This window comes from Parasteatoda tepidariorum, chromosome 4, assembly GCF_982258835.1.
Source record: "Parasteatoda tepidariorum strain Cologne lab strain chromosome 4, Ptep-v5.0, whole genome shotgun sequence".
In the NCBI taxonomy this organism is placed as follows: Eukaryota; Metazoa; Arthropoda; class Arachnida; order Araneae; family Theridiidae; genus Parasteatoda; species Parasteatoda tepidariorum.
This window is the reverse complement of record NC_141758.1, coordinates 105433356-105448829: the sequence shown is the minus strand read 5'-3', so window position 1 is coordinate 105448829 and position 15474 is coordinate 105433356. Positions and strand designations below refer to the sequence as shown.

Below are 15474 nucleotides of genomic sequence, written 5' to 3'. Positions count from 1 at the left end.
GTGCTCAAAGTATTGCCTTCGATGAGTTGCACATTTCTGCAAAGACTGTTGCGCAGTGAGTTCAATCAGAATAACTGTGAATTCAAATTTCGAGAAGTACCTGAAGTATTGACAAAAACTAAATGTTTTGGTAAGTAGCTTGTATTTTATTTGGATAGCTTTACTTCATTTCAAACTAACTGTTTGTTTTTATCCAGAAAAATGTCGAAACAATCAAGACAGCACAAGTTCTTAGAAAAAACAGTATTAATTATAAGAATGACGCCCGGTGACTGAGCGTTAGCGCTTCGCGCTGTAGTGCCACAGGTCCCTGGTTCTATCCTCGGGCCGGGCAAGGTTGACTCAGCCTTTCATCCCTTCAGTGGGTCGATAAATGAGTACCAAGCATGCTTGGGAACTAAACATTGGGGGTTTCGCGTTCGGCTGACCACCTAACCGGAACATCTGCTCCTGCACCCCAGAGCCCAAAGGTCAAGAAAACTGAGATGGGCACAGTAGGCCTTGGCCCTCTTTGGGCTGTCACGCCGCTGAGTTTAGTAGTTTAGTTTAATTACAAGAATAATTATAAGAATTATAATTCGTATATATCCTTATAATTATAAGAATTATTATTCTTAAATATTCTTATAATTATAAGAATAATTATAAGAATTATAATTCTTACATATTCTTATAGCTATAAGGATAATTATAAGAATTATGGAAATAATAATAATTATAAGAAATATGTTTGCAAAAAATGTTCATTGGAAGCACCCTGTATATGTAAAAAATGCGTTGAGCTATGAATTAAAAATTCTTATTCTTTGTGTTTGTAATACATAAAATTTGGCATTATACAATTTTGCTTAATTATAATAAAGTTTCTTTCAGTTTATTTCCTTCCTAACATCCATATTTCATACATTCAATCAAGAAACATAGAGTCCGATCATTTTTCCTGCTATTGTAGAAATAGGTATATATTAAGTGTTGGTATGTTTAGTGTTAAGGTCGCCCGCAGTTTGTGCAAATATTAATTTTCATAAATCTTTCATAGAAAGAAGCACCACTTGAGAATGAGTCCTATTTCCCTGTTCTTCGGAATGAGCCATAAATTTAATGTCTCATCGATCGAATGGTTGATAGTTAAAAAGAAGAAAAAAAATAAGAAGAATACCCATCCGAAAAATCAAATTTTACAATATGTCTATCTATTTAGCCCTGATGTCGTGTTGTGTGGTGGAATCATCGATTAGGGAGGCGCATGCGCAGATAAATGCCGACCACTGCCTTTAGCTGGAACGTAGGAGTCCCTCTGCGACAGGTAATCTTTTCTGACATAAGCATCTGCATCGTTCTTCCTTTTCATCTCCGTTACAGGTGAGTAATCATTAAAATGAAAATTTACTTCGTCTTTCAAACCCTTTATCATCACAATATATTTATAGGTTAATATAATTGATGTATAATTTAAAACTTTAAATGACGGAAAAATATTTAAAAATTTTGTTTAATAGAATGTGAGGTTTAACTAGAGTCATTACATAATGTTTGAAACAAAAATGCTTTTTTTCTTCTTTTTTTCTCCTTTTTAAATAAATACTTTTTTCCACTTAAATAAACATTATATTCATATAGTGAGAAAAGATTAAAATTAATAGCGTTATTAAAACTAATACATGCGATAATCATTAGCAGAATTTCAACATTAAATACATTTTTGTGTTGAAATAATTCTTTAGTAATAAAATTTTTGTTTCTGAAATGGCGGAAAATTTTTTGAATAAGTTTACAATAACTATTGAGTAGAGATATAACATAATATTTTCCTTTTTTTCATCTTTACTAAATATTTTCATAAAGAACAATATTTGTTTCAATATTTTTGTTACTTTTTTCGTATAAAAAATATATAAAAATTTATTCTAATACAAAAACTGAGAATGCAAGTAAAATTTAACGCAACGTTTTTGTTCGAAAATTATTCTTTTTATTTCAGCGTTTTTTTTCTCTTTTCATTTTAATAAAATTAATATTGTGCTTATATTTTTGTATCTGATTTAATTATCAATCATTTTGTTATGATCAAACCTCAGGCTTATAATAGTAAATTTATAACATAATGCTTTTAACAAAAATCTTTTCTCTTCCTTAAACAAACATTTTCCCCCTATTTTTTTTTAAAAAAATCAAATAAAGTTCATACTTTTTTGTCAAACATAGCAGAAATATGTATTAACAGTTATCACAGTGTAAAATTTTACATGTAGATATTCCGGGAAAAAAAACTGAAGCAATTTATTGCTTAAATGCTTAGAAAAAGTCAGTTTTAGCATTATTAGTATATGCCCTACCAACTCCCTTTAGCATTTTAAATAATAATATAATGGTAAAGAGAACTTAATCTCTTAAAAAATACTTTATAAAATTTCAAAATTTCAAATAGAATTTGAAATATTCTTAAAATATTCTCTATACTTCAGAAAGCAATTTGTTCTTATTTTAACCATCTATATTTTGAATCATGCTTCTAGATTTCACTAAAAACATAATCTGACAATTTTTAAGAAATGTAATTATATTTAGATGTACAATTTTTTAGACTATTTAAAAATCAAATTGAAAGTTAAGCATGAAATGTCTACCAGGCTTTTATCAAAAAGCTTATACCAGTTTTTAAAAGAGTTTCCTTGTTTAAATGAATTAAAAATACAGTCCAGTTGAAATGGGTTTCTTTTTCATCTCTTTACTCTTTTTGTTTATCGTTTTGTTACAAATGCTTAGTTCAGTTCGAATCTAAGTCATAAAAACAACTTTAAACGTAGAAGAAATAAAAATGCTATCTACTATAATTACCGACATTACTTTACACCATACATCTACGAAACCATACGGATGGTCCGACAAATTATTAAAACAGACGATTTTATGTCTTTTTCATTACATTACCAAAGAAAACACATGAAAATCAAAAATTAACCCTCGTGAAATGCAAAAAAAAACTTATATGCAGGAATAATTTGTTGTTTTAAAATATTTCTTAGAATTTATTTCAATTGTTTTAATGAAAATTTGGTTATCCACACTTCTATGAAGTATTTTTATGCGCAATAATAAAACGCATATTCCATAGTCTCAGAATTTCCATTTTATTTCTTACAAACAATTCCAATACTTGTATAGATTTCGCTTAATGATCTAAATTATTGCACAAAAATTGTTTTCGAACTGTGAAATTAAAAGAGTTCTCATAATTTCTAGTTCACATGTTCTCTTGAATAGTAGTTTAAAAGTTTCTTGATATTTTAAAAATTCTACGATTTTGACTACTCAAAAGCTTAATTAAATTGACATTCATTCGAATCAAAGAGACAAGTCTAGCGATATGGTTATGGTTTAAAAACAATCAATAAAATATTTGTTTCGATTGGAGACATTTTAGAAGAAAATGACTTCATGAAATGAATGATGAGAAAATGACAACAGGAAAAATAAACATTGGCAATCGCTCATTTTTTTTTAAATTTTCAAACATATCATTTAACATTTTAAGGAAGCTTTCGTTTAATGTTGACAAAGTGAAATAAGTAAATCCTTATTTAATCTTTTTTCTAAGAAAATGAATCTATTCTTGAAATTTTCAAGCTTTATTAATTGCTATGCAAATTAAGATTGCTATAATGATGAACTATTATTATCGAAAGTGGATACTACTAATATATGTATGAAATAAAGATTGAACAATGAATTTCTTTCCCATTTATAAAACTCCATTCATTATTATATCTAATCAATAAAAAAATTAGTTTCATCACACATTCTTATGAATTACAAGCAAGGATCTCACACAAAAGGAAGCCTTCATTACATTGCTTCTTGAGCCGTGATGGTTTGGGGGATAGAACGATCGCCTACCAATGAGGTGAACCGGGTTCGAATCCCGGCGATGGCTGGTCGATACGAATTCCGCATACGGCTTGCACCGATCACAGTGATAATGTAAAATATCCTCAGTGGTAGACGGATCATGGTTAGAGTCCCCTTGCCCATCAGGCTAACCGTGGGAAGTTCTCGTGGTCTTCCTCTCCATGTAACGGAAATGCGGGTTAGTTCCATCGAAAAGTCCTCCACCAAGGCAGATTTCTCCCTATACTTGATACTGAAGTTCCCTTGTCTTCTGGATTGGGTTAATTACAATACTACGGAGTCTAACATTAGTACTCGTAAACCCAAATATTGGGTTGGTTGTTCAACGACGTTATGTAATAACATAGTCTCTTAAATTATCAACTGATCTGTTGAGCCATGGAAAAAGTATGCTAAATTCACATTTTAAAATATACTATATGTATAATTTAAAATTATAGGTCTTTAGTCAGTTGAACTCAGATTATGGTAAAGTCTGAATCCGCAACAGGTCATTAGTCAGTTGAACTCAGATTATGGTAAAGTCTGAATCCGCAACAGGTCATTATTATAGATCATTAGTCAGTTGAACTCAGATTATGGTAAAGTATGATTCCGCAACAGGTCATTATTATAGATCATTAGTCAGTTGAACTCAGATTATGGTAAAGTCTGAATCCGCAACAGGTCATTAGTCAGTTGAACTCAGATTATGGTAAAGTCTGAATCCGCAACAGGTCATTATTATAGATCATTAGTCAGTTGAACTCAGATTATGGTAAAGTATGATTCCGCAACGCAGCAAGTAATGAAGATTGTATATTAGATGCCATGATTTTGTCATATTATGGCCGGCAAGAGATTTACTTGCACAGTATCTATAGTATACACATGATAGGTTTTTCATTACTACCCTTTTAATCAAGCTTAATGGGGGCCGATGATAGTTCAGCGATTTGTTTTAGGAAATAAATAAACGACGTTAGTTAGTCCGCTACACTGGTGTAAGACATTAAGAGAATTTGCAGACTTGGTCGATTATCTCTAGAACTGCTTGACTGATTTTAATGAAATTTGATATGTACATAGATTGATACAATACGAAACAAATAATCATTCCACAATTGTAATACACACGCAGGATCGTTCGTAACACTCGTTGGAGAAGGAAGGTATGAAATTGCCACAGGACAATTCAGGACAATTTTCAAAGGAAATGATAATCTGCCTTATTTCAGGTATGAAATCACGCTGCAAGGCTTGTATATCTTCCAGAAGGGACCATACCCCCCATTAACCCCCTTTTTTTTTGTTTATTCTGCTACTGCCGTTTCATACCTTCTGACTCAAAGGAGTGTTACGCACGAGTGTTGCGAAAGTACAATGTGTCATTTGAATGTAAAGATTGATTTGTACTTTTTAAAGTTAATACTCCTTTACTTGGCTGTGCCTTCTTTTAGTTCTTCAACAGCAGTGCTAAAATAAATAATTTTCTTTTTAGTTTTTTTTCTTTCTGTTGTTTTTGCTTTAAAATGTATTATTTACCATTTTAAATCTATAAATTCTCTTAACTTAAATAAACAATTAAAAGTTCGTTTTGAACTAGTGTACAGTATCAAAGTTGATCATTTTATTTATTATTCATCAATAGCACTATTGAGCTAATTAGCAAAGTTTGTTTTGCTTGAAATTTTATCGCATGTTGCATTGAATATTTTAATAAAAAACTTACCGTAACACTCAGATTTCGTTAAATTTGGAAAAATTCTTCATAACGCGCAAGATCAGAAAGTGCGAACAGGCTAAGAATATAAATCCACTCTCATTTGAGTTTAAACTTGTCTTGATTATTGACTGTATGATCTACAAGTACTTGAAATTCTAATCCATAAAAGTGCTGATAGCTTCATATTGAACTGAATTTTTTGAGAATAAAATACTCTAATGGGGACTCACAGAAAGTCAAAGCCTGCTTCTAAATGTGATGATGAATTATTTGTATTTAATCTATAGAACGCCACTCTCAGAGATGGTCCTAACAGTTCAGAGGTTATTGCAGTTTTCATAGATGATTAACTAATGGCAGGGGTTAAATTTTTTTTATTTTATAATGCCTTAAAAAAATATTTCCCGCTATGGACTGATCGTAAAGACACGGTTCCCAGTAGAACACCGAAGTCAAGCTTCCCTGGCTGAGATCAGTACGCGGGTGGGTGACCACTTTGATCAGCCTGCGTAGGGGCTGAGGGAGCGCGGTATTGGTCTTCGTTAAACTGTTGTATCGTAAAGTGCTCGACGTTGCGCCCAGGTCGCCAGGCTACCAAGACAGAGAAGCCACCCTCTCTGCAGAGGATCAAAATTGCGATGGCATGTCTTCGGATCATCCTCAGGGATGTTTCCCAGACCGTTGCCAATAGTCCATTGTAAGTTTCTTTTAAGGGTCGGGATAGCCTTGTTGGTGGGACACTGGGCCAATGTCCAAGAGTTCGTGGGTTCGATCACCGCAGGCCAAAGACTCCCCGTGTAGTGAATGGTGACTGATATACGAGTTAAATCTGCCGGGTCACAAAGTCCTCCTTGTTCCCATAAGAAATCATACCACTGGGGGTACTGATCCAGGAGTTTCCTTTCTTCTGGATTGTTTAAAGCGGCTGTTCAACGATGGATATAAAATAAAATAAAATATCCCATTCTGCAGGTCTAGTGTGAGACATAAATAAAGTACCTACCTACCTGAAAAAGGTAACATCCAATTTAAATAGTAAAAATATAAATTTGAACTAAGTCTATTAAAACAAAAATTAAAAATTACTGCATTCACAGGCTTTTTTTATTGCTGAACTCTTTGCTGAAATTTAAATTACAACAAGTGAATTTACCATTATAGCACAATTATCCATTGTAAACCTTTTTAGCCTGAACACTTTCAGTTTTGCTTTTTATTTAAGACTAAATTTATTTCGGCCTCAAGCATAAAAGCGCATTGTTAATTCCTTTCTTCTTTAGATACCTATATCGATTAAAAGAAAAAGGTCGCCTTGTTTTTTATTATTAAAAATGAAAGGGAAAAAAAACCAATAGTCTGATAAAGTTAGCAAGGTATAAGAAATTGCAAAGATAGTTTTTAGGAGGCAAAGGGGAAAGAGAAAAGGAAAAAGAGTGCTATGCGTTGCTATGGTGACCAGTAGCGTCAGTAAAATGAGCGAATGCGGTATGCACGAAGATAAAAAAAACTCATTTTATCAGATCACTTGATTATTACTCTAACGTACTTTTGCAAAATTGTTTTACGAACAAAGATCGATAAATACCGAACAGAAGATTTTTTAAAAAACTGTAAGAGAATGGTTAAAAATAAATAAAAAGAGAGAAAGGGAATGTTTTGAAGTTCTACGGCGCTTCCCAATTTTAATGCAGGCGAAACTATTATGCATTTACTTTTTTTACAGCCCAATAAAATTAGATTTTATGTTCGAACTATTTCCCAGAAAGCTGGAGGCGAATTTATTTTACTTAGGTCAACTCAAATAAAAATACAGTTAAACCCTGCTATAGTGAACACGGTTTATAGTGAACTTCCGGATATAGTGAACGAAATGTTTGTTCCCGTGCTTTGCTACACACGTATAATGTTATTTATTACAGATATAGTGAACCAAAAAAAGAGCGGAAGTTGGATATAATGAACTTTTCTCTGTCTTCGACTGATTTATTTTCTTCATTTTTTTTGCAATAATTTTGAAATTTCTACTTCAAAATAAATACATATACTGATTTTTAAAACCATCTATAGCATGGAATGTAGCGATAAGCATTTTTCTTGTTTGCTTCATTATTGAATTGGTTCAGCATTAAAAAAAGCCGCAATCTTCCAGTATCTGGACAAATGCTTCAAGTCAAAGCCAATGAATTTGCTAAGCGATTTGGTGAGCCTACTTTTTTGTGCTCGAATGGCTGGTTAGACAGGTTTAAAAAAGCGGAATAACATAAATTCAGGAAAATTTATCGGAGAGTCGGGAAGAGTGTTTCCCTATCTGATGATGAGGATTGCTCATTATCCAAAGATTACTAATTTTTTTTTGTACTAAAGACGAAGAGTAATAAACAATAAAAGTTAACACATTTTTGTTACTACGTATTATTTTTCAGTCATTTTTGTATTTAATTTCATGGGTCATTTATTTAAATAATGTGTAATAAAAAAGGGAGTTACGAGCTATTAGTTAAAATTGTTTGTGGAACGGTTATAGTGAAGTCCCGGTTATAAAGAACCGAATTTTCGGTCCCTAGAAGGTTCACTATAGCGGGGTTTGACTGTGATATGAAATCTCAAGAAACTGAAGCCTTTATAAGGGTGACCATCCCCATCATTTTGTTATGAGGGATTGACGCAATCAGAAAAATAGTCTAACTTGGGAAAGCTGCCGGAAGTTTGGACCTCTTAATGTTAATTTTACATTTTGCTTGGTTCGTCATATCTTTTTAAAGAGGAATTAAAAATTCTTGCTCACAATTCGTTTATCCAAATATAATTAAGCATAAAAATTAATTTTCACTAATTATTTTTTTTAATTAAATTATTTAATTATAGTTGAAAACATGTTGAATTGAATGGTTTACAAATTTTTGCATCATTTTAAGGTATGCAATTTGAAATGACAAAATCTTCAGCGAAATGAGTTGATTTGCTTATGACTCATGCAATTTTAAAAAAGTAGTGTTTTTAAAAAGTATATTTTTGAGACGGATTTTGTAACTTAAAATATCGTCTGCACTAATAAATTTATAAATTAATAAAAAATATCGTCTGCACATATCTAAGATTAGGTCATCGGATGATTAAGATTAAGCCACAATTCGTGAAAATCCGAGTATTATTCAATGTGCACCGTTTATTTATTAATTTATAATTATTTCATTATTATTTTATTTATTTATTTATGCACTGTACATTAGAAGTTCACCCTATTATGATTCTATTTCGTATTCAACTTGGAGAACTGGCTATGGATAATTGACTGAATGTAAACAATAACAAGCCTCCTAAAACCGGAAGAAATTTAGAGAACTTCCGGTGTATCCCTCCGCTTATGTTATGTTTACGAGGCGTTGCGTGAACAGGTTTAATATTCTATGTTTTATTATCATCTATCATAAGTTTTATTATTATGAATTGTGTTTAAATTTACGCATAATTTTACCATTCATGATAGTTTTCTGTTATTCATAAATTCTATCAGGTCGTGAGTCTAAAATATATTTAACAAAATTAATATCACAACATAAAGAAAGGTTAACCATGTTTTGAGTGTTATCCCTTATTTGACTATATTTGCGTGAAATAGCGCCGTTTGTTATTTTTGGGGTAGTATAATAGCAATCTTGTGGAGTCCTTCGGATTCATTTGTTGATTGTTTTGCTGAAAGTTAAATTGAAATAACGTCTTAAATTGAAATAACGTCCTAAATTGAAAACACTACAAGTATAATAATATTGGATGGAAGGATTTTTCAAGCTTAGGAGTAAAAATTGGTCGGAAGTAGTAAAACCCGGAAATCTTACGACGAATTTTAACCCCTAGCGCCATCTGCGTTTAGCGTTACTCAGTCAGCCATTCTTTTAGAATCTCGATCGCCTGATTGGTAGGGCACTGGGCCCATGTCCAAGAAGTCGTGGGTACGATCCCCACCGCCGAACACAACCCATGTAGTAAAGTGACTGATGCACGTTGAATCTGTCGAGTCGATTGGGTCCATCCTATAAAACGGGCTGTGACGTGTGTGTGGCTGAAGTCGAATTCTTGGCCGTAGGATGGCGCCACTGAAAAACAAGTAGCGCACACTCTGCCTTAAATTTGCTAGGTTTCAACGAGCAGGCTTGCCCGTGGGGCAAGTGGCATAAACAACAGTAAATGGTGATTGATACGAGTTAAATCTGCCGAATAGCAATGTCCTTCATGTTCCCGTAACAAATCAATACCTCTGGGGGTACTGATCCATTAGGTTCCTTGTCTTCTGGATCGGGTTCAAAATTACAAAGCTACGGTGTTGAACTTTAGTAGTCGTAAACCCAAATTTGGATCGGCTGTTAAACGACAGTTATGAAGTCATTCTTTTAGTAAATGTAAGTGAATAAATAAGTGATATCTTTTCCTTGGTATATGCCATAGGTTTCCTACTTTAAGTGCTTAACAACTCCCCCCCCCCGATTCTTTCTTTTACTTCATTTGTTTTTTGTTCAATATTTTCAATATTGTAGATTTTTAGTCATACCGTTAATTTATTGAAAATTTCTACAAGTCTATAAATTTATGTATGGTTTTTTAAATAATTTATTAGCTGCTAAATAAAAACTAAATAATAAACTTAAGATATAATTTACCTTAGATTTCATTCTTTATTATTTATTATAATATATACTTGGATTAATTAATGGATTAAATGTCTTCCTTATAGAAATTAGCCGAGTAATATTCTAAATGGTGATTTGTGGGTCACATTGGTAACTTTGACGATGTCTCCTTCTATATTTATAATGATCCATTATTCAACCTTAGACCCGTTATTTACCCAGCTTAATTATTTCTTTAATCATTTGCTGTATTTCTATTTTTGCTTTAATCGTTCCCTACATTTGTAGGGTAAATTCGAACCATTTATTATTACCCAGAAATGTTCCATTAACGTTAGCGATCAAAGGATTTCTTCTGTTATCAAATTCACTTCCAAAAACTTCTTCTTTTTTAAACAGCCATAATTTTCTGGTGGCAACAAGTTGCCATCTGATGGTTGTGTGGAAAGTAATGTACCGCGACAACTAAATCATTGTGTAGCTATTTTTAGATTCAGCAGTACTGCGGAAATACAACATGCGCCGCTCATAAGTATGGGGGTGGGCCTCGCCCTGCGTGGGTGTTTTACGGGGGTGTGTCGGTACTCGAAAAGACTATTTTTGTTCTGGGAAACAGCCAGTGAAATGCAAAATCAATACTTTTATCAATTGTTACAGAATTTGGTATTCGAAAATAGAATTTGGTATTCTAAAAATATTTTAAAAGGAACGTCGTTAGCTTCATATTTTTGTAAAACTTAGTTATTTTTTGATTTACCAATTTAAATTTCAAATCAATTGTTTTCAAAGCTTAAAGGGAAAACAGAACTTAAATCTCGAACAATTCTGAAAGAGTAATTAAAACGAATAAAATTACATTATTTATTTTTAAATGAATAATTTCTAACAGAAATATTTTTTAAAAAAAATAAATAAAGCTACATTGGATGAATAACGTCTTTAAGATTTCGGGTGAATCATACAATTCTATATATAACCTATATTGATTGAGTAACTGCTATAAAATATGGGGTCAATTGGAAAATTTTAAGTAGGGTTAATATTGGCTGAATAACAGCTATAAAGTCAGGCTATGAGTCAGACACTTCTATATTGAGCCGACATAGGTTAAATAACGGCTATAGAATATCGAGTGATCTTAACAGATCTACATAGGACCGATATCGGGTAAATAATGGGAAATAAAATATCGGGTGAATTTGAAAATTTTATATCGGGTAAACATCGGCTTAATAGTGACTATGAAATATCGGAAGAACTTAACAAATCGACATACGGTCGATATTGGGAAAATAAGGGAAGTAAAATATCGGGTGAATTTGACAATTTTATATAGGGTAAACAACGGTTTAATAGTGACTATAAAATTTCGGGTGAAGTTAACAAATCTACATAGGGTTGATATTGGGTAAATAAGGGAAATAAATTATCGGGTGTATTTGACAATTTTGTATACGGTAAAGAACGGCTGAATAGTGGCTATAAAATATCGGGGGAACTTAACAAATCTACATAGGGCTGATATTGAGTAAATAAGGGAATTAAAATATCAGGTGAATTTGACAATTTTATATCGGGTAAACATCGGCTTAATAGTGACTATAAAATATCGGATGAACTTAACAAATCTGCATAGGGTCGATATTGGGTAATAAAATATCGGTGAATTTAACAATTTTATAAAGGGTAAACAACGGCTGAATAGTGGCTATAACATATCGGGTGAACTTAGCAAATCTACATAGGGCCGATATTGGGTAAGTAAGGGAAATAAAATATCGGGTGAATTTGACTATTTTATATTGGGTAAACATCGGCTGAATAGTGGCTATAAAATATCGATTGAACTTAACAATTCTATAACGGTAGAATATTGGGTAAATAAGGGAAATGAAATATCGAGTGAATTTGACAATTTTATGTAGGGTGAACATCGGCTGAATAGTGACTATAAAATATAGGGTGAATTGAACATTTCTATAACGGTAGAATATTGACCCTTTAAAACCTTGTTGAGGCAACATTGGTGAATATTGGCCCAATAAGTTCCCAAGTTATTTTGCTACTAGGGATGTTAATCCTTAGTTTGTTTTTCGCTTTTGTGTATTTTGTGTATTTCGCTTTTGTGTATTTTGTGTATTATACACGACATCAACTTCTCCCGTTTTTCAAATTAATTAGCGTAATGTAACTATTGCCCTTTAACAAGTATAATTCTCTTTTCAGATTTTGAAAATTGAATTTAGATAAAGATGGCGAAGTTTTTCCATAGTTATAACTTCTTCTGGTGTACTCTTTTCATGTTAGCAGCATTATCTTGTTTCACAATTCTCACTTTAGCAGAAAAAAATAATTCAAAATCTTCTGAAACAACAACAGCCGAAGAATCCACAAGCCAAGAAGATAACAAAGGTATCAATAATTAAGATTATTCAATTTCTAAATTTTTTAAAAATAAGGGGTGTCAATAATGTTCGATTTTAGTTTTTGAAAAACTACTGCATCGATTTTCAAAAAAAAAAATTTTTTTTGGTCCTCTTTCTCCTTTTGTTTTGGTTCATGTTTTTACACAAAGTAGTTGTTTGTTAAAATTTATGGTGTTATTTGTATTTATCTATTTATTTTTGTTCGAAGTGAAATATTTGAAGAAAAAAAGTTCTCAATAGCTTTTTTTTAAGAAACTACTGTATTTTAAGCTACCAAAAATTAGAAACAAAGCTAACAAAAAAGTAAACAGCTTGAAACTGACAGTCGAATTTTTCGCTCAGTAATAATATTTTAAAATTTTATTACAGAAATATAAAACCTAATTACATGGATATTTTTCGCTTTTCAGACAAAGTATATTCGTTAAAAACATTGATATTCTTCATGCAAAGAAGCATATATACGGTGCTATAATAATAATAAAACTGTCTAAAAAAATAATTTTTAAGGAATTAGCCGAAATCCAATGTTGTGTTTGTGTTTCACAATTGTATTAAATACTTAAAGAATCACTCTTTTTTCCATAATTTGTTTTTAGAAAAAAGATCTCAAGAAGAAATAATGTTCGGCAACCAACAAAATAAACCCAACGGTTTGGTGGATGATTTAATGAGTATGCCTGAGAGCGTTGAAGATAATTACAATGGTTCACAAGGTACGCATTTCAAATACTTTAAAATGTAAAATTTTGTATCTTTAAACTATTATAAGCATTGAAGTGAGGCGTCACGCATAGTAATCTATATTTGAATAATTTAAATTAAATAAACCAGCATCGCTCTAATGATTTGCGTTGATAATGAATCTAACTTTAGTGTTAATATTTTATATGTTTTTCAATAGGGTCAATTAAAATTATTAATATATACCGGTGGATAGTTCACTGATAAGAAATAAGGCTTCGTTTTTCTAAATAACAATATAAAACACATATGAGTTAAAAAAAAAGTACAAAACTGTACTTTTAACTCTTAATAATTTCTCAATTATTATTTATTTTCATTTGCTTTCATACAATTAAGCGAATTAAAATACGCTGGTAAACTTCTCTGTCCTGATAGAGATAGTATTTAAATTTCTTCTCTTAAATAAGAGTCATTTTGAAATTTAATAAACCAAAGCAAAATGGAAAAAAAAATGTCTCATGTCATTACGAAAAAAAATCTGTTTTTTATTTATCCGCGTCTTTAATCAGATAAACTTCCCCTTTAGTTAAGGACACTAAATGATTATCCCTTATTTATAGTAGATAAAAATAGGGTAAGCCTCTCAAAGGTACGCGATTTATCCACTCTCCACACTTTCCTTCTCTCCTTTACCATGGTTTCGGTAAATTTCACTTTTTTCTTCACTTAAATATATCCCAACTTATTCCGGAAGTGCACTTCCTGGCGAAAAAAGGCAATATTTGCCGAAACGGAGAGAAGTAAAGTGTAGGAAACTAAGGAAACGGAGGGAGGTAAAGTGTAGAGAGAGGGGAAATTCGTATAACCTTGAGAGACCCATTCTATTTACAAAGAGTAAATTACAATGCGTAAGTCAAAAGTTGCTATTTATAAAACAATGGTAGGTCAATAGAAATTTGTTGGTTTCCATTAATTTTGTGATAATATGTATTGTGAGCTTGTGTTTCTATTATTTTTGCAGCGGCGCAAGATTCGAAACCAGAAGAGACATCATCAGCGCAAGATGAGACACAATCCGGTTTTTCTGATTGGGATTCCGCTGCATATCAAGAAACATTGCGTGAGTCATCTTAATAAACATCGCTTGTGGTCAGTGGCGTAGTTTTATTGTATGTTTGGAGGGAGCTACGCCTTCTGACATGCATCATATATATATATATATAGTTCAAAGTAAAGATAAAACAAAGGAAAATTAGAGACATATGAAAAAAAAGGGGCGGGGAGTAAAAATAATAATAAAAAAATAACAAACTCCTTTAGTTAGGCTCAATTTGCGCTTTTGTTTTCATATTTTGCAATCTGGCAATCTTGTTACTTGCTGCAATCTTGTAATCTTGCTGCAATCTTGTTTTAAATCATTCTTGAAAAAATTTCCCGTTCATGTAAGTACATTTGAATTCGCTACTCGCTTTATAGATTATGTTTTATTCTGTTTTTTATTTTTATTTTATTTTATTTTCTGTTTTTACGTGTTATTTTTACTTATTGTGTTCTATTTTATTTGTTAGAATTTCTGTAAAAAAAGTTTTTGAGTGCTCCTCACACTATTGTATTAATATATTTTGCTTTGGCTACATTGATACAATATCAGAAAGCACTCTTTTTTGCGGATATAATCGTGTGGGCTGAAGAAAAGATTATATCTTTTATTTTCCGGATTTTTAAAAAAAATTATATCCTTTTTTTTGTTGTTCCCCAGTTGTTTTTTTTTTTTTTTTTTTTTATTATTATTTTTCTTCCCCCCCCCCTTTTTTTTTCAAATGTGTCTGTAATTTTCCTTTGTTTTATCTTCATTTTGAACTTATCTAATGAGTTCTGTTTACTTGCAGCTTATGCGCAATAAATGAAACTTACTGTTTTTCTTAATTTTCTTCGTGTTTTTTTGTATTTATTTATTTTGTTATATATATATATATATATATATATATATATATATATATATATATATATATATATATATATATATATATATATATATATATATATATATATATATATATATATATATATATATATATATATATATATACCTGTCAACTTGTGCGCTCGCAGAAAAATTTTT

General features: G+C 31.3%; 1 protein-coding gene across 2 annotated transcripts in view; it reads left to right on the top strand.

The window, feature by feature from the left end:
• The first annotated feature begins 1226 nt into the window (after positions 1–1226).
• LOC107455017 (uncharacterized) overlaps positions 1227–15474 on the top strand; it is a 36344-nt gene continuing 22096 nt past the window's right edge. For both annotated transcript variants that reach the window (XM_016072415.5, XM_016072414.5), the window contains exons 1-4: positions 1227–1362; positions 12466–12651; positions 13265–13381; positions 14374–14472. In XM_016072415.5, the coding sequence (XP_015927901.3) occupies positions 12492–12651; positions 13265–13381; positions 14374–14472 (376 nt within the window). In that variant the 5' untranslated portion in view covers positions 1227–1362; positions 12466–12491. The remainder of the gene's footprint in view (positions 1363–12465; positions 12652–13264; positions 13382–14373; positions 14473–15474) is intronic.